We start from the raw sequence: 24500 nt of genomic DNA, 5'->3' as shown, positions 1-24500 counted from the left end.
GCACTGGCAGACAGACCAGAATAAAATGTAAGAATACCATGTATTAAGGTATTCATGTGATGCTATTAAAGTAACAGTATTAAATATAATCTTGTATAGTTAATTAAGACAAGTATAGTTTAAGAATATAACTATAACAACTATTATAACATGGTGGCAGCTGCGAAGAACCATTTTTCGAACGCCAATTGGAAGTATTAAGACCTTATCACCTTAAGCCTTGTTTCCCGCGTAAAATTCCCATTGTTATTATGTCGCAATCACATTCAACAACTACCTCCATTAGGGGTCTTGATCATTTCAAACCGGGTGCAGACCCTGCTACAGCTTGGGAAGATTATAAATGCAGTTTCAACATATATTATACTGCTATGAAACTTAATAAAGATCCCATTGATGTTCAAGTTGCTCATTTTCTCCACGTACTGGGTCCAGCTGGTCAGAAAATATATAAAACACTTACCATTCCTGAAACCGGAAATGATCGCACTGTACAAGTTATACTTACAGCCTTTGATACTTTGTACGCTCCACAGAAAAATTTACTGTACCTTCGCTATATTTTCCTTACTGCAAGACAAACTGCTTCTCAGTCTTTCACTGATTTCATACTTGATCTGAAAACTAAAGCTCAAGACTGTGATTTTGGAACTTTGAATGACTCCCTTGTATGCCTTATGATTGTTTGTGGCATTAAAAATGACAAGCTTCGCAAAGATCTCTTGGCCAAACCTAACTTATCACTTGACGCTGCAACCCTACTCTGCCTTTCGGAAGAAATGGCAACAAATCAGGCATCCGCTATGGTCACTTCTCCTCCAACTACCTCTACTTCTGATGAGTCTCAGGTTAATGCACTTCGTTATAACTACAACACTCGTCCTTCCACACCATATAACAACTCTTCCTCCTTTCGTCCTCAAAGCAATCGACGATCCTCATCACAAATATCGCACCAACGTCCTTCTTATGGAACACCCTTTACTCGCAATATCTCCCCACGACAATACTCGGGAACTGTAAATCCTCCACCAGCTCATTCCCGTCTTCCACTTTACCAACACCAACCTCAATCTCGTCAAACTAAATCATGTCATAATTGCGGAAAATCACACCTACCAAACGAATGTCGTGCAAAGAAGTCTCGTTGTCTACGCTGTGGTTCATTTGGACATTGGGCGAGTAAGTGCGAAGCATTTTCTCTTGATACTGACACTTCCAATCCACAAGATCTTTCAACCTCTTATGGACACCCTAACGAATCTTATTATTTTGATTGTGATCAATCTGACCAAGACCTTCTAGAAGAAGATTTTGATGACTTTCACCTACACAGTCTTACTCTTGAACTAAATGAAGTCAATACTCCAAACAGACTCAACTCCTTTCCTCACGATATCTCTATTTCCCACCTCATGCTGGACAGACTTTATATTTATAACCAACTAATAACCCTCAAACTGGATACGGGCTCCCAGATTAACCTTCTACCTGAATACATCTACCGTTCTTTTCCAACTCAACCACCACTTAAACAACCGACTCATCGTGTCCTCGCTTATTCTGGACATACCGTTCCAATATTGGGCATTGTAACTATTCCATGTGCTTCCAAAACATACCAAGCCGACTGTGATTTTTACATAACCACTTGCTCCTCCCAGCCTATTCTTGGAGCATTGGCTTCCATCACATATGGCTATATCAAACGTTTAAACAATTCTTTGATGGATTCGCAAACCAAATATTCCTACTCTCTGGAACCTGCTTCTACACTATCTCGTTCTTCCCGACAATTGCCAAGTGTTGACCTCACTCATATCTCTCCTACCGAAATAATTGAACAATACCACCCAATATTCGACACAATCGGAGCCCTTCCTGGTCTCCATGACATAAAACTCCGATCCGATGCAATACCAAGTATTTCTTCTGCAAGAAAACTTCCTCACGCACTCTCTGCTAAGGTCCGAGCAGAACTTCACAAGATGGTCGAAGCTGATATTATCACCCCTGTCTCTGGACCATCGGAATGGGTGCATCCCATGGTGATTGTTACCAAACCTGATGGCTCTCTCAGGATATGTCTTGATCCGCGCAAATTAAATGGGGCCATTAAACGGGAATATTACCCTATGCCCACCAACCAGGAAATTTATGCCCAGTTACATGGGTCCACAGTATTCACCGTTTTAGACGCAAAAAGTGCTTTCTGGCAAATACGATTGACTGATAAAAGCTCGAATCTATGCACTTTTGCCACCCCTTTCGGCCTGTACAAATTTCTACGACTACCCTATGGAATCACTACCGCTTCGGAAATTTTTCAACGCACTATGAAAGAACTTTTTCCTCCTTCTCTTTTTCCCAATCTCCATATTTCTACTGACGATTTCCTCATCCCCTCCTCTACACTTGATGACCATAAACAAGACCTTCTTGATGTCCTCAATACTGCAAAAGATAAAAACCTTACTTTCTCTACTCGTAAGATGCAACTGGCGGTTACAAAGATCACATATTTAGGTAATGAAATTACACCTTCTGGTGTCACCATTGACAATAAAAAGATAATTGCAATTACCTCTATGCCTCCTCCAGTTGACAGGAAAGCCCTTCAGAGATTCCTGGGAATGATTAATTATCTTGTGCGTTACATTCCCGATGCGGCGCACCATACCTCTACATTACGTCAGCTTCTAAAGAAGGACTCTACCTTTACGTGGAATTATACCTATCAAGCGCATTTTGACACACTCAAACACCGGTTAACTACCTCTCCAGTCCTTGCCTTTTTTCAACCTACTGTACCAATCATTATATCTGTTGATGCTAGCCCAACCGGTGCCGGAGCCGTCTTGCTTCAAGATAGTCATCCAGTGGAATATACTTCCATATCATGGACCACCACTCAATCCAGATATGCACATATAGAAAAGGAACTTCTGGCCATCGTGTACTCATGTGAGCATTTTAGTTACTATATCACCGCCACCAAAGTCACTGTCCATACCGACCACAAGCCACTACTAGCCATAATCCATAAACCTTTGCACTTACTATCTCCTCGACTTCAACGCCTAGTGTTGAGACTCTCCCGATATGACATTAACCTTGTGTACGTTCCAGGTTCTACTCTTCACATTGCTGATACACTATCAAGGGCTCATCAGTCTATCTCCCCTTTTAAATCGGATGATTTAGATGGCCCTACCACTGCTCTCCATGCACTTACCACTCTTTCTGATGACAAATATCAAGCATTTAAGTCTGAATTCCTTCAAGATCAAAGCATGGTTACCTTACGTCGACTCATTGCAGATGGTTGGCCCTCTTCTCGACAATCCCTTCCTAAAGCATTGTACCCATATTGGCAATACCAAAATGAACTACACATCTCAGAAGACTTACTTTATCGAGGCTCAACTTTACTAGTACCACCCACACTACGTAATGATGTTCTATCGCAACTTCATGTTACCCACCAAGGTATTTCTGCATGTATTGCTAAAGCAAAGCTGAATGTGTTTTGGCCCAATATGGTCATGGATATCACCCAGATGATCCGCTCTTGTTCTCTGTGTCAATCCCGCTCTGTTTCTAACTCTTCTCAACCACTACAACCGCACCCCGTACCAAGTCTACCGTGGGAAATTATTGGCACTGATCTTTTTCACGTCGACTCCAAACCCCTGATTTTGCTGGTAGATTACTTTTCTAAATTTATTGAGGCACAGGACCTCCACCACACCACAGCCAAAGATGTGATTGCATTTATGACACCTCATTTTGCCCGCCATGGCGCCCCAACTACGTTAATCTCCGACAATGGTCCTCCGTTTACCTCTGCCCAATTTCAAGATTTCCTCAAACAATGGGGAGTACGTCACATTACCACAAGTCCCTATTATCCTAAATCAAATGGATTGACTGAACGCTCCGTCCAGACGATCAAGAACGCTCTTATTAAAGCTAAAGCTTCTGGCAAATCCTTGAGCTACGTACTACTTGAATATCGGAGCACTCCATTAATTAATTCGTCTAGCCCTGCTGAACTTCTCATGGGCCGTCGACTTCGGACACCATTGACGACCACCAAAGAAATTCTTCATCCACATTATCCCACTCTTGCCACTCGTCAACAACTACAGCACAAACAAGAACTTATGACATCCTATCATGACCGTCACTCTCGTGTGAAACCTTTGGCTCCTTTATCCAATGGTCAAAGAGTATTGCTACAATTAGGTAACCGTTCTTGGGTTCCGGCGATTGTAACACAGATTGGACCGGAGCCGCAATCTTATATTGTCACCGATTCTCAAGGCCGCTCTTATCGGCGCAACCGAATTTTCCTCCGTCCGGATCTGAGTCGCTCCACTCTCACACGTGTTTTCTACCGCAAGACACCTGACACCCATACTACACCGCCCATATCCTCACCACCAAAACCCTCTTCACCGACTCTATACCATACCGTCACGAGCTCTGACTCCACGCAATCTACCTCCTCTTCTATACCCATCACTACCAATACCTCAGTAACTTTCTCTCAACCGTCATCGCACAGCTCACCAACTCCCATACCATCAACTACTCAATCAACAATGACACACCAACCTCTCACCACTTCTACTTCAACTCCTCCTAGTCCATTTACTCTTCATCATCGCCCTCAACCACGATCTCATGATGTCCTGCCACGGAATACACCCATTTTCCCCACACGTCCTTTGGATTCTGTTGTTCCCGGTAATTCTCCTCACCCTACGACACATACTTACCGGAGGGTCCCATCACCTGCGTATTCTGATGTTCAACGTTCTCCAATAATCGAATCTGCCCATAACCCTCCTACCTCCACTCGCTCTGGGCGTGTTATTCGTCCTCCACAACGTTTCTCTGATTAACTATTACTAACTTGTTAAAAAAAAAAAAAAAAAAAAGAAGGTTGTTGTATATGGAGCCACCAGGTGGGGCTAAATGATGTAACAAACAATATATATAAAAAATCTGGCACTGGCAGACAGACCAGAATAAAATGTAAGAATACCATGTATTAAGGTATTCATGTGATGCTATTAAAGTAACAGTATTAAATATAATCTTGTATAGTTAATTAAGACAAGTATAGTTTAAGAATATAACTATAACAACTATTATAACAAGACCAAGGACAGTAGATACAAGGACGAGAAAGCAGGGAAAAAAATTCGATTTTAAACGTCTTCATATTCACGGGGAGTTAGATGTAAACAAACCGCGGCCATTGTTAAGACGTGGTTCACCATGGACAGTATTATTGTAGTTAGTTTTTACCATTTTAATGTTGAATTAAAAATAAAACTACGAGCGTGAATAAAAAAATGCCCATTTGTTTTGAACACTTAAGCCTCGTCAAGAACCGCTAAAATTAGGTGACCGCCATTTTTTTTTGTTTACAACTAACTCTCCTTGCGTTTAGGTCGTTTTAGTTGATATATTCCAACAGAGGCCGCCAATGCACTTTCTCGTCCCTGTATCTACTGTCCTTGGTTAGACGCTTTAGCGCCTGCTGCCGTCGGAAGGGGAAAATTAATAAATTGTCTTCCCCCTTTCCGTAAAACGTTCAGCGGAAAGGTTCGTCTAATAAAATTTATACACATCATTGTGTTAGCGTGCTTAAACACTAGCTGCGTTCTTCTTGTGTTTGTTTCTCAAATCTAATTCACAATTTCTGTACCTTAAATCATGGAGGAATACTAGAGGAGGGGAAAGGAAAGAAGGCGCTAAATCCGACAGCGTAGTGCTAGTTCGAGGCGGGGGAAAAATAGGGCAAAAGTCAAGGTAGACTTTTTAAAGAATTCAAACCCTAACCGGTAGATCGCGCCATGATCGCGCTGCCTGTGTTGGTGTGTTGGAATGGAGGGATAGATAAAAGTCTACCTCGACATACCCCCCGTTTCTACATCCCCCTTTACGTGATTTCTAAAGAGGAACGTCAGTGCTTATCCCAATCAGAACTATCAATACCACTCCAGGACTATTCCTCTTTGCTTAAATCAAATCTAAAAAGTTTTTAATATAAATAAATTTATTTCTACAAAATCAAAATTTCTAAAGGAGTTAAGCTTTAACCGTGTATAATTAATATCAAATTCGTAAACCATGATTCTTATTGAAAATCATAGTTAAGACAGCGTTGTCCGGCTAATGGTGGAGTTTTGTTTTCTTTCCTTGACCACCTCTTTGATGGTATGGCTGTAGTGGAGGTAAGATTCAACTTTCCAAACGGCTCCAGCTGTGATGGACAGAGCGCCTAATGTCCATAACAAGTAGCTGTAAGATCCAATATCGTCTCTAAACAAACCTGCAGAAAATATTAGTGGTCAGAGCGAATATTAATAAGCTCTTGAATAAAACATCTTCAAGGAAATCGCACAGAAGTAATATTTCCGATAGCCAGGACCAGCAAGTTACTGTTTATATAGTGCGGGTTAAAATAATGGAAACTTTACACCTATAAACAGAACGTCGGGTTTTTGCTCAGCCTTAATGTGTTAAAAAAGCCACCTGGTTATAAGGAATTAGTTGTACAGGTGAAAAGTTTCCATTATTTCAACAAGCACTATATAAACAGTAACTAATATTACTTCTGGGCTATTCATTGAAGATGTTGTATTGAAGTGTCAATTGATCAACTAGTGTTTTTCAGTGTATATTGACATAAGCGTAAGCGAACCGTTGCATTTATTTTAATTACTAATTCATTAAATGAAAACCGCTTAAGTAATTTCTACGTTCACCTGTAGCTCGGGCCATAAAACTGTCTAGATAGCCGGGACCATATAATTGCCCAGGGCAAGATAACGAGGGGTAGCAGCGCCGCGGCAGCCAGAGATAAAGTCAGATAATTTCTACGTTCGCCCGTAAAACTGTAGGATAGCCGGGACCATATAGTTGGGGCGAGCTAACGAGGGGTAGCAGCGCCGCGGCAGCCATAGATAAATCCGATAATTTCTACGTTCGCCCTTAAAACTGTAAGGATAGCCGGGACCATATGGTTGGGGCAAGCTAACGAGGGGCAAGCTAACGAGGGGTAGCAGCGCCGCGGCAGCCAGAGATAAAGTCAGATAATTTCTACGTTCGCCCGTAAAACTGTAAGGATAGCCGGGACCATATAGTTGGGGCAAAATAACGAGGGGTAGCAGCGCCGCGGCAGCCAGAGATAAAGTCAGATAATTTCTACGTTCGCCCGTAAAACTGTAAGGATAGCCGGGACCATATAGTTGGGGCAAGATAACTAGGGGTAGCAGCGCCGCGGCAGCCATAGATAAATCCGATAATTTCTACGTTCGCCCGTAAAACTGTAAGGATAGCCGGGACCATATAGTTGGGGCAAGATAACTAGGGGTAGCAGCGCCGCGGCAGCCATAGATAAATCCGATAATTTCTACGTTCGCCCGTAAAACTGTAAGGATAGCCGGGACCATATAGTTAGGGCAAGATAACGAGGGGTAGCAGCGCCGCGGCAGCCAGAGATAAAGTCAGATAATTTCTACGTTCGCCCGTAAAACTGTAAGGATAGCCGGGACCATATAGTTGGGTCAAGATAACGAGGGGTAGCAGCGCCGCGGCAGCCAGAGATAAAGTCAGATAATTTCTATGTTCGCCCGTAAAACTGTAAGGATAGCCGGGACCATATAGTTGGGGCCAGATAACGAGGGGTAGCAGCGCCGCGGCAGTCATAGATAAATCCGATAATTTCTACGTTCGCCCGTAAAACTGTAAGGATAGCCGGGACCATATAGTTTGGGCAAGATAACTAGGGGTAGCAGCGCCGCGGCAGCCATAGATAAATCCGATAATTTCTACGTTCGCCCGTAAAACTGTAAGGATAGCCGGGACCATATAGTTGGGGCAAGATAACGAGGGGTAGCAGCGCCGCGGCAGCCAGAGATAAAGTCAGATGATTTCTACGTTCGCCCGTAAAACTGTAAGGATAGCCGGGACCATATAGTTGGGGCAAGATAACTAGGGGTAGCAGCGCCGCGGCAGCCATAGATAAATCCGATAATTTCTACGTTCGCCCGTAAAACTGTAAGGATAGCCGGGACCATATAGTTGGGGCAAGATAACGAGGGGTAGCAGCGCCGCGGCAGCCAGAGATAAATTTAGATAATTTCTACGTTCGCCCGTAAAACTGTAAGGATAGCCGGGACCATATAGTTGGGGCAAGATAACGAGGGGTAGCAGCGCCGCGGCAGCCATAGATAAATCCGATAATTTCTACGTTCGCCCGTAAAACTGTAAGGATAGCCGGGACCATATAGTTGGGGCAAGATAACGAGGGGTAGCAGCGCCGCGGCAGCCAGAGATAAATTTAGATAATTTCTACGTTCGCCCGTAAAACTGTAAGGATAGCCGGGACCATATAGTTGGGGCAAGATAACGAGGGGTAGCAGTGCCGCGGCAGCCAGAGATAAAGTCAGATAATTTCTATGTTCGCCCGTAAAACTGTAAGGATAGCCGGGACCATATAGTTGGGGCCAGATAACGAGGGGTAGCAGCGCCGCGGCAGTCATAGATAAATCCGATAATTTCTACGTTCGCCCGTAAAACTGTAAGGATAGCCGGGACCATATAGTTGGGGCAAGATAACTAGGGGTAGCAGCGCCGCGGCAGCCATAGATAAATCCGATAACTTCTACGTTCGCCCGTAAAACTGTAAGGATAGCCGGGACCATATAGTTGGGGCAAGATAACGAGGGGTAGCAGCGCCGCGGCAGCCATAGATAAATCCGATAATTTCTACGTTCGCCCGTAAAACTGTAAGGATAGCTGGTACCATATAGTTGGGGCAAGATAACGAGGCGTAGCAGCGCCGCGGCAGCCAGAGATAAAGTCAGATAATTTCTACGTTCGCCCGTAAAACTGTAAGGATAGCCGGGACCATATAGTTGGGGCAAGATAACGAGGGGTAGCAGTGCCGCGGCAGCCAGAGATAAATCCGATAATTTCTACGTTCGCCCGTAAAACTGTAAGGATAGCCGGGACCATATAGTTGGGGCAAAATAACGAGGGGTAGCAGTGCCGCGGCAGCCAGAGATAAAGTCAGATAATTTCCACGTTCGCCCGTAAAACTGTAAGGATAGCCGGGACCATATAGTTAGGGCAAGATAACGAGGGGTAGCAGCGCCGCGGCAGCCATAGATAAATCCGATAATTTCTACGTTGGCCCGTAAAACTGTAAGGATAGCTGGTACCATATAGTTGGGGCAAGATAACGAGGGGTAGCAGCGCCGCGGCAGCCATAGATAAATCCGATAATTTCTACGTTCACCCGTAAAACTGTAAGGATAGCCGGGACCATATAGTTGGGGCAAAATAACGAGGGGTAGCAGCGCCGCGGCAGCCAGAGATAAAGTCAGATAATTTCCACGTTCGCCCGTAAAACTGTAAGGATAGCCGGGACCATATAGTTAGGGCAAGATAACGAGGGGTAGCAGCGCCGCGGCAGCCATAGATAAATCCGATAATTTCTACGTTGGCCCGTAAAACTGTAAGGATAGCCGGGACCATATAGTTGGGGCAAAATAACGAGGGGTAGCAGCGCCGCGGCAGCCAGAGATAAAGTCAGATAATTTCCACGTTCGCCCGTAAAACTGTAAGGATAGTCGGGACCATATAGTTGGGGCCAGATAAAGAGGGGTAGCAGCGCTGTGGCAGCCAGAGATAAAGCGAGATCATTTCTACGTTCGCCTGTCTGGATAGCCGGGGCCATAAAGATGGGGCACGATAACGAGGGATAGCAGCGGCAACACGAGAGAAAGGTTAGCTAATTTCGACGTCCGCCCGTACGACGTTTGGTATTGCCGGGAGCGCTACCCTATTCATACTACGAAAATTCTATTTAGTTCCGATTTTACCAGTAAGCGCTGGTCTCAGCAAAAAGGCGATTCCGGTGAAGGCATGTTTTAGAGCGAATGAGATTCCCAGCTCCTCCGGTTTCATGATTTGCGTGTAAAAAACTGTGATTAGAATCAGAGCGTTCCCCAATGCTAGTCCAAATAGGCCGCACAAGGTGAAGAGAAAGTACTTATTGTCCGTCAAGGTCATGATGCACAGTAACGCGCCCGCGAAGATCTCTTCGGCAACCAACATCTGTTTGCGGCTCACGTACCCTTTATCGGACACCCAACCGAAACACAGACGGCCGATAAGTTCCGGAATGCCCACGACCGAAGCCAGGGCCACCGCCTCCGAACGCTCCAAGCCTTTATCGAGACCCAAATCGACCACGATCATACTGAAGGTCAAAATTAGAAAATGGGTCGACACGTTGGAAAACGTCACAATCGCGAACATGGGGTTCATGACGATACCTTTACTCAGTTTCAGAACTTCCAAAACTGTCTCATTGAAAGATTTATCTGGAACTTTCTGTTCGGTGGTGCTCCGGTACACCTCGGAGTAAGGTGCATTACGAGCGACTACCTTGGGGTCCGGATGCAGTGGGGTCAATTGTTCTTTTTCGGAGTATTGTCCGTTACGAGTGATAACCTCGAGGTCTGGATGCAATGGAGATAACTGGTCAATTTCCAATTGCTCCCCGTCCATGACACTGTCTTCGCGAGTCTCCAAGTCGACTTTATTCAGACTCGGTTTTATTTCTTCCGCGTCTACGACCGCCACACCAACCAATCTGCCCTTATTAATTGTTTCTTGAGGTTTTCTTGACTTGAGGAAACACGCGAAAACTAGCGCTTGTATGGGTATTGCTGACGTTAAGAGGAATGTTCCCTTGAGGTCGTATCTTTCCAATAATAATTCAGCCAATGGTGGAATGAAGAATGAAGCCAGTGTTCCTCCTGCCAAGTAGATTCCATTGCCGCTCGCTTTGTGTTTCACGAAGTATTGGTTGATTACCAATGGCATGGAGACAATGGTGAATCCTATTCCTAGCCCTGTTGTAAACGGGGATATATTAAATAATTTAGTGTGCAATATAGACTTTGATTCAAGACAAAAATTTCTACCATTTGTCAAAACTATGCCCGCTAGCAGTGAGTGTTCCTATGTTACTAATAGGTGGTTTATTTTTCGGCTCTACTGGAATTTCGTTGTAGGGTAAGAAGAGTATCCCTACGACGTCATTTTACTTCAACTGTGGTGTAAAAACGATTTCCCAAAATTGCTGCCTGTGATCATTTGAACAGATAAATTAAATAAAACCCAACTAGGCTAATACCCAAGGCACCACCTTAGGCCTAAGTCATCGAGCGACTTTTAAAGCCATTATTTCAGGTGGCCGGGTTACAATGCGTAGGAGGGTGGTGGCAAGCCCCGCATGCCACGCGAGCCAACAGCTCCCTACACTGGATAACCATTCAATTTTATCAGTTACTTTCTTTACTCCCTCTTTTGAGGAGTAGAATTTAGAAAGAGTAGCGATCAACGAAGTTATTGGAAAAATTATTTCGTTGAGACCGTTAGTAAACGTGACGTAGCTAGGATCTTGTTGAACGCGTTTTACGATGTTGTAGATTTTGTAAAATATCGTCTGCCGCTAGCCTTACTCCGTGCTGCGACGTCACGTTTCCTTTGATCAACGAAATTATCCTTCAGCCGATGACTTCGTTAACTAAAAATTTTTAACGTGACGTCAAAACCGTATATGCGAAAACTCGTACAGTAGAGTAAACGGTCCCAACGTTGAGTTCGTTGGGGGTATTTAATGCAGCCCTAATTCGGCGGAACAAGCGAATAGTTCATGGGGCAGACGAATAAAACGTTTTAGGGTAAACAGGCGAAAAGAAACCACCTATTGTCATCTGTTAGAGTGGGTCCCGCTTAGATAAACTAGCCATGGAAACTTGTTACAAGAGATAGTGGGACCGTGGCCAGTCTTCAGAAGGAAGCCCTAACAAAAGGACTATGAACTAAACCCAAAATCGTCTGCTAACATGCGCTACGACTCACATTTAACCAGCACCAATCATTCCTAGCTGCCGGGAGTAGTGGAGAATGGGGAGGGCCTGGTGAGGACGACCACGTAGCCCCAACGGGTTGTTGTCATACTTCCGCCACGGGTGTCCCATCCCTATCCCCAAGTCCACCCCCGTTGACATGGCCTTTACAATTATCGTCACCCTGATTAGTCAGTTGTTGAGTTGTCCCACACGTCACAACCGCAAAAAAAATCATTCGTAGCTTCTGTTGGCACTATAAACATGTAAGTTCATATTCCCTTTAAACTGACACTCTTTTTAATAGAAATCATTTTCCGTAAATTTCTGATATTTTAAATATCTTACTCCTTGCTCACCTTCTACTGTAAGTAAAATAATAACCGTAAGTATGACACTTTCTATTGTTTATATTTCCTAACCGAAACTTTTTTCCACACTGATACTTCCGCCCAACTTCGGCTAGGACTTGCAATTGAACTCAGTAGTATATTACCGTCCTCGGAATAAGTTAAATTCACTTAATATTTTAGATGCTAGGGGGCTCTGTGCTGATATAAACCTGGATTGTGCAATAGCTCTGACAATCAGTTCGGCGATAATTTTTTATCATTTTTATACTTATTATACACTAGTTATTATGTTACTTATGCTTGCACCAATATTGTTGTGTATTTGCTACTTTTTTGTAATCAATTATGCAAAAAACTCATTGTGAAAAAAAATTAGAGCTGGGCAATGAAATAATGTTATCTCCTTGGCGAACTTGTTTTTGGGTAAAATTGCCCTTTAATATACCCAACAAATATACTTTAATTACGCTTAAATTGACAGTTCCAATTTTGTAACAGTATGTACCTTTATCCCTTTGTTAGGTTAATGATTAGGCATGAAGATATATTTACCGTTCATGACAATGCCATTTCGTTGACAATACGTATTGAATATCTTTGGTATTTAATCGATACAAAATAATAAACACTATGACACTTCAAAAAAATTCGCTCGCAAAGGCCAAAAGCGACATTTCGTAACGTCATTTTTATTTCGAATAGAGTTTCGCAATCTCTACATCATAAAAGCACTTGGAGAGATTCTCTGTTAGGGTTATTTAAATTTCTATCTTCCCGGAAAAAGGGGTCTATTTAATAAGAGACCACTGTCTTGGTCTGCACCGTGACTTCCACGTCTCCATAAACCGACGTTGTTGCCTATAGAACTTAATTGTTTATAGCAATATTGAGTATTCTGTGAACTTTAAAGATTGCGAGAATAAGTCATTCTACGTTATCTTTTACAAATTTTAGATAAGGTTACTTTAATTGAATTGCTATTGATGTTAATTTACATAGATCCAAACAGAACAAGTTGGCAAGCCAAAATATACCTCTCCTCGGAAGAGTTTTTAATTTTCAGTGAAGCGTAACTTTATCCGTGGTTCTGCGGTAGAACGGTCACCTGTCGTGCAAGAAGGCTCGGGTTCGAATCCCGGCCGATTAAAAAATTATACTACACCCAATGACAAAAAGAGGGCGCTTTTAGAAAAACCTTTTCCCTGATTCTAAGAAACTGGGTACGCAGTGATTACCCTTTGCCCACCCACAGACAGACAGACAGACAGACACGGTGGTTGTATAACCCCTCCTAGGGTACAAAGTCCCCTCGGAGAGGTAAAACAGTAATGTAAACTATAGTAACGGTTATTTGTACTTGGTAGACGAGAAATTGGATATGATGCTCGAAATGTCGGTCTGATGGCAGATGGTTTTGTTATATATATTCAACAGGTGGGTTTCACCTATTGTAGATGATATCATTATAATCATTTTATACCAATGCTCTTCTGGCGGAAAGTACGGGTTGGTGTAACCACAGACCATCTATCCCAAGAGGGACATGTATCGCTGGTAGTAATTCCAATTTCTTATGTCTCGAATGTGATGCGCCTTTTTTAAGAGCGCGCCATCTCACGGCAAGTAGAGGCAGTTTTAAAGGTACAAAGAAGAGTACGCGCGATAATAAAAATGTATTGTAGAAGCTGGCTCGCCCACAAATTTTTTATTTTTATTTCGTAAAACAAAGAATTTTCACTATTGATGTGTCAGACCAAATATTTTAATTTAGAGTAAAAGGTTTACACTTATAGTCACAGAAGTATTTATTAATTACCCGAACCTGAATGATTTGAAAGGATATAATTGTAAAATGACGTCAAAGCTACTCTACCTCGAAATCCCAGAATAGATTAAAACCATACACCTAGTGGGTGTAAACCCTTAAGCTATTTTAAGCTTCAACACTAACAATGTTATAAATTATTTACCTGCTAAAGTGTAGCTATATGGAACAGGCCAAAAGTATTTGCTTAGAGACGACCGAATCCAATTATTTATATTTACTCATGCTTTTGAGGAGTAAAATGTGTACCCAAAATCCCAGTTGCTCTTGACGGTATCGGGTAATTATGAACAACCGAATAGGCAAATAGTTTTGGTTTAGATTAAAAAGTGTACACTTTTGGTTGGAGATTTAACAAAAAGTTACTTTTTCGGCGGCCCTTAGTTGCTACACGGACCAAAATTCTACAGGACCACTATCCTCTGAAAAACGTATCTTCTCAACGTGTTATCCACGATAACTAGCGCCACCTTTTGAAAAATGGTTACTTTTGGTACAACTTAAAGGCCTAGGTTTTTTTCTGCCTGTACCCCTTTAAATTAACTTAGTGGAGCACAAATACCCTGGTGGTAGGCCAGCCGCTGAACATGTTGGCCTAATTTAAAGGGGGACAGGCAGAAGAAAACCTAGGCCTTTAAGTTATAGGCTTTTTTACGGAATTTTTAAGCCGATCAATACCAAAGTAAAAACAAGTCGGCTATTGTACCCACAGGGGAGGCCATAGGGGGGGGGGAGGAAATTCCCCCCTTTTATGAGCTATAAATGTAAATGCCCTAATAAAGGTATGAATATTGCCCCCCCCCCCCCCACTTTGAAAACTTTCTGCGGGCGACCCCAGGGCCGTAGCGTGTAATTTTGTGCCCTGGTGCCGGGCCCCAATAAAATCGAAAATTAAATATAAATATACGTTAAATAAAGTATAAATATACGTTAAATAAAATATAAATATACGTTAAATAAAATATAAATATACGTTAAATAAAATATAAATATACGTTAAATAAAATATAAATATACGTTAAATAAAATATAAATATACGTTAAATAAAATATAAATATACGTTAAATAAAGTATAAATATACGTTAAATAAAATATAAATATACGTTAAATAAAATATAAATATACGTTAAATAAAATATAAATATACGTTAAATAAAATATAAATATACGTTAAATAAAATATAAATATACGTTAAATAAAATATAAATATACGTTAAATAAAATATAAATATACGTTAAATAAAATATAAACATACGTTAAATAAAATATAAATATACGTTAAATAAAATATAAATATACGTTAAATAAAATATAAATATACGTTAAATAAAATATAAATATACGTTAAATAAAATATAAATATACGTTAAATAAAATATAAATATACGTTAAATAAAATATAAATATACGTTAAATAAAATATAAATATACGTTAAATAAAATATAAATATACGTTAAATAAAATATAAATATACGTTAAATAAAATATAAATATACGTTAAATAAAATATAAATATAAGTTAAATAAAATATAAATATAAGTTAAATAAAATATAAATATACGTTAAATAAAATATAAATATACGTTAAATAAAATATAAATATACGTTAAATAAAATATAAATATACGTTAAATAAAATATAAATATACGTTAAATAAAATATAAATATACGTTAAATAAAATATAAATATACGTTAAATAAAATATAAATATTCGTTAAATAAAGTATAAATATACGGTAAATATAATTCAAATATATAACAGCTTTAATGAGATTAACTATTGCTCACGGTATCAGTCTTTTGTACACGAGTGGCTAAAACCCCGAACGTTATCGAGAAATTTTCTTGGTATTTCTCGCTTTTTGTACACCACACTACTTAGTTTTGGACAATGGTGTTTGAACATTACAATATGGCAGAAAAGTGGAATTAGCCGTAGAATTTCTAATACTACAAAATAATAAGACCAATAGTACAAAATATACGATTATGAATACCAGATATATGATTAATAAAATGAAATACAAATACAAAAACATTTTATCGACTAGAGCCCGGGCCTTGGTTATAGCCCACCACTGTACCCCACTATTGCTACGCTACTGGGCGCGCCTGTGTACCCAATTCTGGTTCATCACTTTCGCCAACCCCCAAATGGAAGGTTACGTTGAGCAGACGACAATTTTAATACGGGGAACGGTTCGGGATAGTTGTCTTGAAGAATATTTTATTTGCTTATGCTTGCTACTACTATCGGCGATTAGCCGACCCTTGTACGTGTAAACGTTTAATTTCTTGTAAACTTGATATCTTTCCAAGCATATAGATCATTCTAGCACGACACAGTCGATTTTATGGGAAGATTATTTGATAAAACAAGAGAAGAAAATAGAAAATGAATAATGCGTACCGAAAATAACTCCATAGGACGCGACAATCCACGAGATGTCGTTGGCGAAGTAGCAGAGAAAAAGACCAAAAAAAGACAACGACAAGCCGCCGACGATGACTTGCCTCAACGAGAAGAAGTGGAACAGAAAGCCCGTAATTAAACCTAAATTAAATAATGTAACTTAATTAGTGTAATTACGACTGGAATTTCCGCCCTTAGAACAAGATAGAAAATACGAGGGCATTTTACCGGAAAAACAATTGACAGCTCCGCAAATACTGAAAGGCCATGAGGCGGCTTCACGACTGACCCCGAACGATTCTCGGACGCCCACGTAATACACTCCGGACGCGCGGTTAATTCCGAATGACCCGAAAGTAACCAAGCAGCAGCAAACTGCCACTATCCAACTACAACCATTGTCCGGTCGGCCGTCGTCCAGAAGGCTTTGTTCAAACCAACACATCTTGCCGGGCTGGAGATTTTGCCTCAGTTTCTTCTTACATACGCTAAAACAAACAAAAGCTTTGATACCACACTTGCTGCGAAAACAGTACGTGGAATTTTCTACAGGTTGTGCGCAATTGTAGGAATTAAACCAAGAATGTATTCAAGTTGACAGATAATACACAGCCTTTTCTGTTTCATGAAAACAGAGGCTACAGTTGCGGCTGCATATTCTCTGTTAACCTGATTAAATTCTTGGTTCGTCTAAAGGTATTCCATATGTCATTTAACTATGACGTTACCTAGTTCAACGCTTTAAAACTCGTAAAAAACGCATCTGTGGTTTGCTATTAATTTTCGTGTTTCAAAATTCCGTAGTTCTAACTTTCTTTTAAGTATGTTTCGCATATTTTCTAGTGTATTTTAAGCTGATTTTTTTGCATAAAATACTTTATTTCCCCATCAATAGATTTTACGATAAAATACGCGTAAAAATAGTCAACAACATTATAAAACTTTTAATTCGAATTATTCAAAAAAATCATTATTGGTTTTGCACATTTATGTAATATCATCAAAAGTATTCATCTTCCTAAACTGTTAATGTTCTTTGTAATAAGTGTTCATTAGGATTTAGGAATTCTTCAAGGGGATCACCCTTTGTAACCCGGTTTTAATGGAAATAAAACTCATAAGAACCCTTCGACTCTGACTCTCTGAGCATGTACCTTTGCAGGTGATTATTTAAATAAGAAATAATTTGGAGTGAACACGTCATTATGTTGATATTCTAATAATATTTAATCGATAAAATATGTTTGACAAACAAGTAAATAATCCTAGGCAGTGTTATAGTTACTTTCTACATAGCTACGCGATAGGTTTTGAGCCTTATTTTGCGGGAAAAATTAAATCGGCGTCGAACCTGCCAATGTACAGGTTTCATTTTGATTTTACTTATCCCATAAGATAAATACTATGTACTTTTGATGATATATAAAAAGATATATCTTCAGCTTATGTAAGCCTTGTTTTCATATTGGTTTTGAAAACCTCAATTATATGGATATTTCTAATTACTATAGTAATTTCAAAATGTTAAAATCCACAAAGATTCTGGAATTTGACATAACCGAGACAAGATTCAACTGTACATTTTCTAATCTCAAATTTATTCAGTTGAGTTAATTAATAATCTTGCGCCACGTTTAATGCTAATAATAATAATCACCTAAGCTAATACCCAAAGAAATTTTATTAAGCCAAAAAATTAATTTAAAAAATTGATTAACTTTACCTGTTAAGGGCTCGCAGTAGTTTCCGTGTAGTTATCGTTATTTCAAACTTGTTCTAGTTGATTTCTAAATAATCTTAATTCTTTTTGTACCGATATTTTATTAACTGAAAATGAATGGTCTTACAGTAGTTTCTTTCTTATCACTCTAGTTTCTTGAATCATTCTTGTTGTTTAAGCCGGCGTTACGTAAGAATGATACTTAATCCTACGCTCAAGTAAACCGCCCGGAATAGAAATTATCCGCAAACCGGTTTTATTTTATCTCTTTTATAAGAAAGTTTTCCGCAAAATGTTATTCATCTCTAACACAATTTGGGCTTAACCGTTTTCGAGACGACGTTCACGCGTTGGTTGTTACGCGTACTGTGAACGAGTCGCTTTCCCTCTGACAAGTCTGCCCTTCTGAATCGTATTACACTCAGGCGATAAAATAAAATAGTGGTTTTATCAACGAAGTGAGTAGCACTTGACGCTTTTACTGGCGTGCGGTCAAACCTTGGATTAATAATATGTTACATATTATTAATCCAAGGTCAAACTATATCACAACGTTTCAGATAATATTGGGATACTTCTGATAATGATACTGATAACGATCATCCCATTTAAAATTTTCTTTTAATGATCTTCGAATCTGTGAAAGACGTTTTTAGTTTTAACACGGTACTGTAATGTTTATTTATTTATTTATTTATTTATTTATTTATTTATTTATTTAATACAAGAGTGCTTGAGAAGCCACAGGGGCTTATGTTCAAGTGCCGAATACTCATGGAGTAGTATAAATTAGCCAATTTAACTAAATTAAAAACACAAGTAAGTAAATAAAGAAAAGTACAATAAAAATATTTTGGGGAAAATAGGACAAAACAGGTTAAATTGACAAGTTAAAATTACAGAAAACCCAAAGGGCCGAACCAAAATTCGTATAGATGGTGACAAAACATTGTGGAAGAGAGTTGTTTATTTCCTTGCTTTTTAAATTTAATAAATTATAAGATCAGTACGTGTTTGATAATAATGATTCTAAGTTGCTAAATAATGCTAAAGATGGCGCTACACAATTTTAGGGGATTTCCCCGCTTCTATTTAAAAACGGTGCGCGATGCACGCTCCGTGGCACGTTGTTAATTGAGAATGCGCCATGAGCTTCCAATTCGGGTAGCGCGATAATCAGTCGGAGTCAAAATAATCATAATGAAATTCTAGGAGCAACAAACACAGCACCCCACACAAGGAGAACGCAGCCCGTCAAAAGTCGTTCATTTTCTTGCGTACAATTTTCATTGGTTAGACCCTTAAGCGCCTGCTGCCGTCGGAAGGGGAAAATGGCGAAATTGTCTTCCCCCTTTCCGTAAAACGTCCTGCGTAAAGGTTCGTCCAATGAAATTTGTACACAGCACGGCGTTAGCGTGTTTAAGGGCTAAATGCGTTCTCCTTGGGAACGTTAAGTAACGCAAATCTGGGAAAAATCGGTTTTTACTTGGGCCGCGTTCAGTGACGCTCAACGGAGGGGAAATTGTTAATTAACCATTGATCTCCGTTTGCAATCGTGACGCCACGTCTGTTGAACGCTTTTTACACACAATCCTAAGGATTTGTGTGTATTAGTCTCACGTACAGTGTAGCCGTTGCCGATGCCGCCGATGGCGCCGTGTCACGCATACCTCTTCAACGGTTAGGGCTAGAAGAGTCAATGATATCTCGTTCGAATGTACAGACATCGCCATTGATAGCCTTTCATAAAGTTTTCCAATCGGAGCCCAAGAAGTTGGGCATTTGCCCAATTTACTATTTTCGGTGATTTCCTTTATGTGGTAGATATTTTCTTTAAAATTAAGTCCGATAACGTTAAAAAAAATGTTATTGGATAGGTTAGGATTCAGTTGAACTACAACTTCGGTTATATCAGTAAATATTAAATTTAAGTATAGTTTTCGGAGTTATTTACGGTACCCCAATGTTCGTGGTTTTATATTTCCGCCTGAAAGTCGGCATAACGTTCCTTAATTTAAGTCCGATTTTCTTGAAAGTTATATTTTTTAATAGCTGTGGTTTACATTTAACCTAGAATTGCAAATACGTTCCTTAAAGGGGCTGGAAAGTGGGGTTTTGAAATCGTCTAGTGACGTGGTATCTCCAAAAAAATTCGGACCCTGCTTTATTTTCTTTTTTCACCGCTCGAGGAATTTGGCTCTGACGGAGATGTTTTGAAAATAGTGAGGAGCGACCCGAGACAGACTAGTGAGAGGTATTCATACGCGAGCTAAGATATTCGGGCCTTTGTGGACGTGGTTTTGGTTCTAGTATTTTAATATTTATTTATTTATAATGAACGAGTTTAATTCAAATAAAAAACGGAAACGTGATGATGCGAAAATATCTCTTGTTGGTGAATTATATAAGTGGGAAAAGGCATAAGAACTGTGGTTGAGTACCAAGGTTTATCAAAATGCTCCAATGAAACACCAAGGCCCTAAGAAATTGGCTTCGATTCATCTAGCGTTTTTTTACCAAATTCGATGAAACTCGCAAATAATAATTAAAAAAATTACGAACACACTACTACCAAATCTCAATAAGGATTAATGAAATTTGAAAACTTCCTACGAGCTCAGCTAACACTAACCACGGCCCCCTGCACGCGCTCACGCTGCTCGCGACGATAGCGGCCCCGGCGATCGACTGAAAATTGCGAAAGTGAAATTAGTTAACTTTTTTCCTACATCGACCTTTGGCGCTGACGTAACAACTAAGAAATGGCTGGAGTATATGGCGAAAACGTTCCAATTTTTCGAGTTTCATTAATTATTACTAATTGTGTAATTTTAGGGTTATAATTTCTTTCCGTAATCTTTAAATTACTTATTAATAAATAAGTAAAATACGTTTGGATATTTTTTAAATCAAAATACGCGCCGAGAAAACCAGACAAAGAAGACGCTGTCGACGTTAATAATGTAAACAAAAGAACTAGTCATGTGTCCGCTTATCAGCTGTTGTTTTTCGATTTTATTCTTAGAGTTCTTTGATAGTAAGTTGTTTTAATATTTACAAAGTTAACTTCAATTTAAGTAAATAAGTAGTAAATGTAATGCAGATTATAAAACTAGAATATTATTTTTACAGTTAACAAAGTCAGACAATGTTGAAGATTGCTGAAAATATATGTATGAGACATGTAAGCATTCTAAATCACAGACTCACTAGTCTCACTCACAGTTCACAAATCACAATATGGGTTAGGCCTAAATGCAGAGATTCCCATTTTTTTTTACCATAATTTAAGTTAAAATTGGTTTTGGTTAATTGCCTTTAATCCATTCCTGACTAAGAATCTCGATAACTTAGTAGTCCCACGCTCACATTAAAGTAATCAGCTTTTTTAAGTAAAATTCATCAAGATTCAATTAAAATTACTGGATGATGTAGGAACATGCTGGATGATGTAGGAATATGCTGGATGATGTTGAAATGTGCTGGATGATGTTGAAATATGCTGGATGATGTGGATAAACATTCTTTTCGTTTCTGATGGTAGTTATATTCGAATTTGAGACCTTATCGTATATTGGCTCATATGTAATGCCACCAATTAAGTAATAGGTAGTGACGTACATCTGGTTCCAAATCCTACGATTACGCATTAGCCTCACAACAGACTATCATTAACTGAAGTTCCTTAAAATGCAAACCACAAACCAATCTTCCATGTGAAGTGTATGCTTCGTTGACTACAAAATAATTCCTAGAGATGCTCTTAATCCACAGTTTGTATAAATTTTCATCAGCGGGTAACTGATGAAATGACACTTTGGCCTTCTTAAAAGTAGATGAACAATGCTGGTATTTTTTAATTGGGTAAATTGGAGGGGCAGGTCACTTCCTTGATTAACGACGCATCTCTCAAAAGATTAAATCTTGATTATTTTGATTAAATTCAATTTAATCACGATTATGTTGATTAAATCATGTTTAATTAATTAATATAATCTTTAAATCTGATTTAATCATGACTAAATGATTAAATCTGATATAAATGATTGAAATGATTAAATCGTGATTAGTATGATTAAATCGCGATTAGAAATTAGAACGAGAATCAGAATGATTATATTGCTGATTGGAATGATTATAATTGTCCGTGATTTTATCAAGCTTATTAGAATAATTTACTAAATGATTAGAATTATTATTTCGTATTTACCGCGCTCGATGAAATCTCGATTCGACCGATTATATTGATTAAATCGTGATTAAAATGTTTAAATCATGATTAAGTTTAAATCGTGATTAAAATGTTTAAATCTAATTAAAATGTTTAAATCTGATTAAAATGATTAAATCCTGATTAAAAAGATTAGATCCTGATTAGAATGATTAAATCTCGTTTAAAGCGTGATTAGATTTTCTAATCTTGATTAATTTTTGTTAAAGTCATTCAACAGTCCTAGTCTGTTCTTACTAGTCAGTTTTCTGTTGTACTACCATCGTTTCATTAATTGTAATGTATATATATATTTTAACCAAGTCGAAAATAAACCGTTCATTACTTGTAGCTGATGTCACTGGATTTATTTCGGTATCTGCGCTCTGCTCCGTGTTGCTGTTGAAAACTTCAACAATTTTTTTAATTTTAATTACCCTGATTTAATCACGATTACCTTGATTTAATAATTTTACTATGATTAAGACGCACCCAAAATGGAAGTGACCTGCCCCTCCCGGTAATTTTCACTTATTAAAAAAACTGCATGTAACGCAGCCAGGGTAATAGCATTTGAGCAAAGTATTAATGTTTTATCTTATGCAAATTATAAAGAACAAAGATTGGTGAATATGACAAAAATTATGAGCAGTTATCATAATTATAGTCTTAAATAACTACAAAATACAGTTTTTAATAACTTGAAAACTCATTGCCAATACAAAACTTAAACCATTTATGGTTAGGCTTAGCAATAAAATGTTACCACTCAAAATATTGAGATATTTATTAAAAAAAAAATTTTGAAATGAAAACTTACATACTTAAAAAGTGTAATTACTAATTGTTTGTTACAAACTTCTCCAAATTCAATAAAACAGTTGGAAAAAAACTTCACTAATGCAAATTCATCGCCATTGAAACGTATGTTAAACTTCCCGCCTCTTTGATAGATTCCGGTTGTTACACCAGCGTTCCAAGCGACGGAAAATCGCTGTCGCGAAAATACATGGGGAGGAAATTCTTTGCCGGGGCCGCTATCGTCGCGAGCAGCGTGAGCGCGTGCAGGGGGCCGTGCACTAACCAAGACCACGCTGGATTTCGTCATACAAAAATCGCAACACAGCGGTGCCTGTTTACGTCTTCGCGAACTTGAGAAAAAGTAGTTCTACGCGCCAAATTTCTTTAATGACGTCACGGATGACGTTATTCAAAACCCCACTTTCCAGCCCCTTTAAATTTAATTCTAAGTAAGGTTTTTTGGGCAGCGTATACGGACCCCCGCAATTTCCAACATTGTAAATCCGCGTGTTTATAGAGGTCTACTCGCCCGTTTCCCTCTGGCGTTTTTCAAGGCCGTTCAGAGTGGGCCGCGCTTTCAACGTATGAGCAGAAGTAACAATAAAGTATGACACTAATCGGCCTAGTCTTCGGCGTATGACCAGAAGTAACCAATAAGTGTGATCAGAAGTAATTAATAAATTACTAGAAGAAATAAGTGTGACACTCAACGGCTGACTAGTAGTAACAAATAAGTGTGATCAGAAGTAAAAAATAAAAGTGACACTGATCGAAGGAATCTTCCATGCTTTCAAAGTATGACTAGAAGTAACAAATAAGTGTAAATATGTATATATGTGTGACCGTGGATATATTTTGGTTGTGATACCGGCGTTGCAGGTTGCTGTGAATAGCTCAAACAAACTTAACAGATTAGAAGGATTGTGTGTATTCTGACCGTCGTACGTCTTGTTTACGATTTTTGTAAATTTTATAAAATATCGTCTGTCGTGTCGTCTGCAACTAGCCTTCCCGCGTGCTGTGACGTCAAGATTGCGTTAATCAACAAAATAACCGGCTCTTCGTGTGTTTATATTTTCGCCCGTGGAGGAAGTATTCCGACCACCCGTTGGGGGATTGGTGGTCGTCCTCAAACGGCCATCCACAAACTCTGCCTCCCACACGCCCAGGATTACAGGAGTACGCCACTACTCCCGGCAATACGTTAAAATAGTGAGCTTTT

The 24500-nt window shown here is 39.2% G+C and overlaps 2 protein-coding genes across 3 annotated transcripts; one reads left to right on the top strand and one right to left on the bottom strand.

Annotated features, from left to right (window-relative positions):
- Positions 1–251: 251 nt before the first annotated feature.
- LOC149943601 (uncharacterized) lies at positions 252–4910 on the top strand. The gene has a single exon (XM_090176121.1). It carries the CDS (start codon positions 252–254, stop codon positions 4908–4910), a length of 4659 nt encoding a protein of 1552 aa, XP_090032247.1.
- A 1197-nt stretch (positions 4911–6107) lies between these two features.
- Positions 6108–18617, bottom strand: LOC149943600 (monocarboxylate transporter 9-like). 2 transcript variants are annotated; one of them, XM_090174451.1, is made up of 5 exons: positions 18271–18617; positions 16776–17035; positions 16545–16688; positions 9909–10946; positions 6108–6349 (listed from the first exon to the last, which is right to left on the bottom strand). In XM_090174451.1, the coding sequence occupies exons 2-5, from the start codon at positions 16990–16992 to the stop codon at positions 6171–6173; spliced, it is 1578 nt and encodes a 525-aa protein (XP_090030577.1). In that variant the 5' UTR covers positions 16993–17035; positions 18271–18617; the 3' UTR covers positions 6108–6170. The 2 variants fall into 2 exon arrangements, with proteins under 2 accessions (XP_090030577.1, XP_090030578.1); XM_090174452.1 differs by lacking the exon at positions 18271–18617 and having other exon boundaries at positions 16776–17073.
- Between the last annotated feature and the right edge of the window lie 5883 nt (positions 18618–24500).

The sequence above is a fragment of the Leiobunum rupestre genome, chromosome 5, assembly GCF_980474605.1.
Source record: "Leiobunum rupestre chromosome 5, qqLeiRupe1.1.hap1, whole genome shotgun sequence".
In the NCBI taxonomy this organism is placed as follows: Eukaryota; Metazoa; Arthropoda; class Arachnida; order Opiliones; family Sclerosomatidae; genus Leiobunum; species Leiobunum rupestre.
This window is presented reverse-complemented; position numbering and strand designations above follow the sequence as displayed.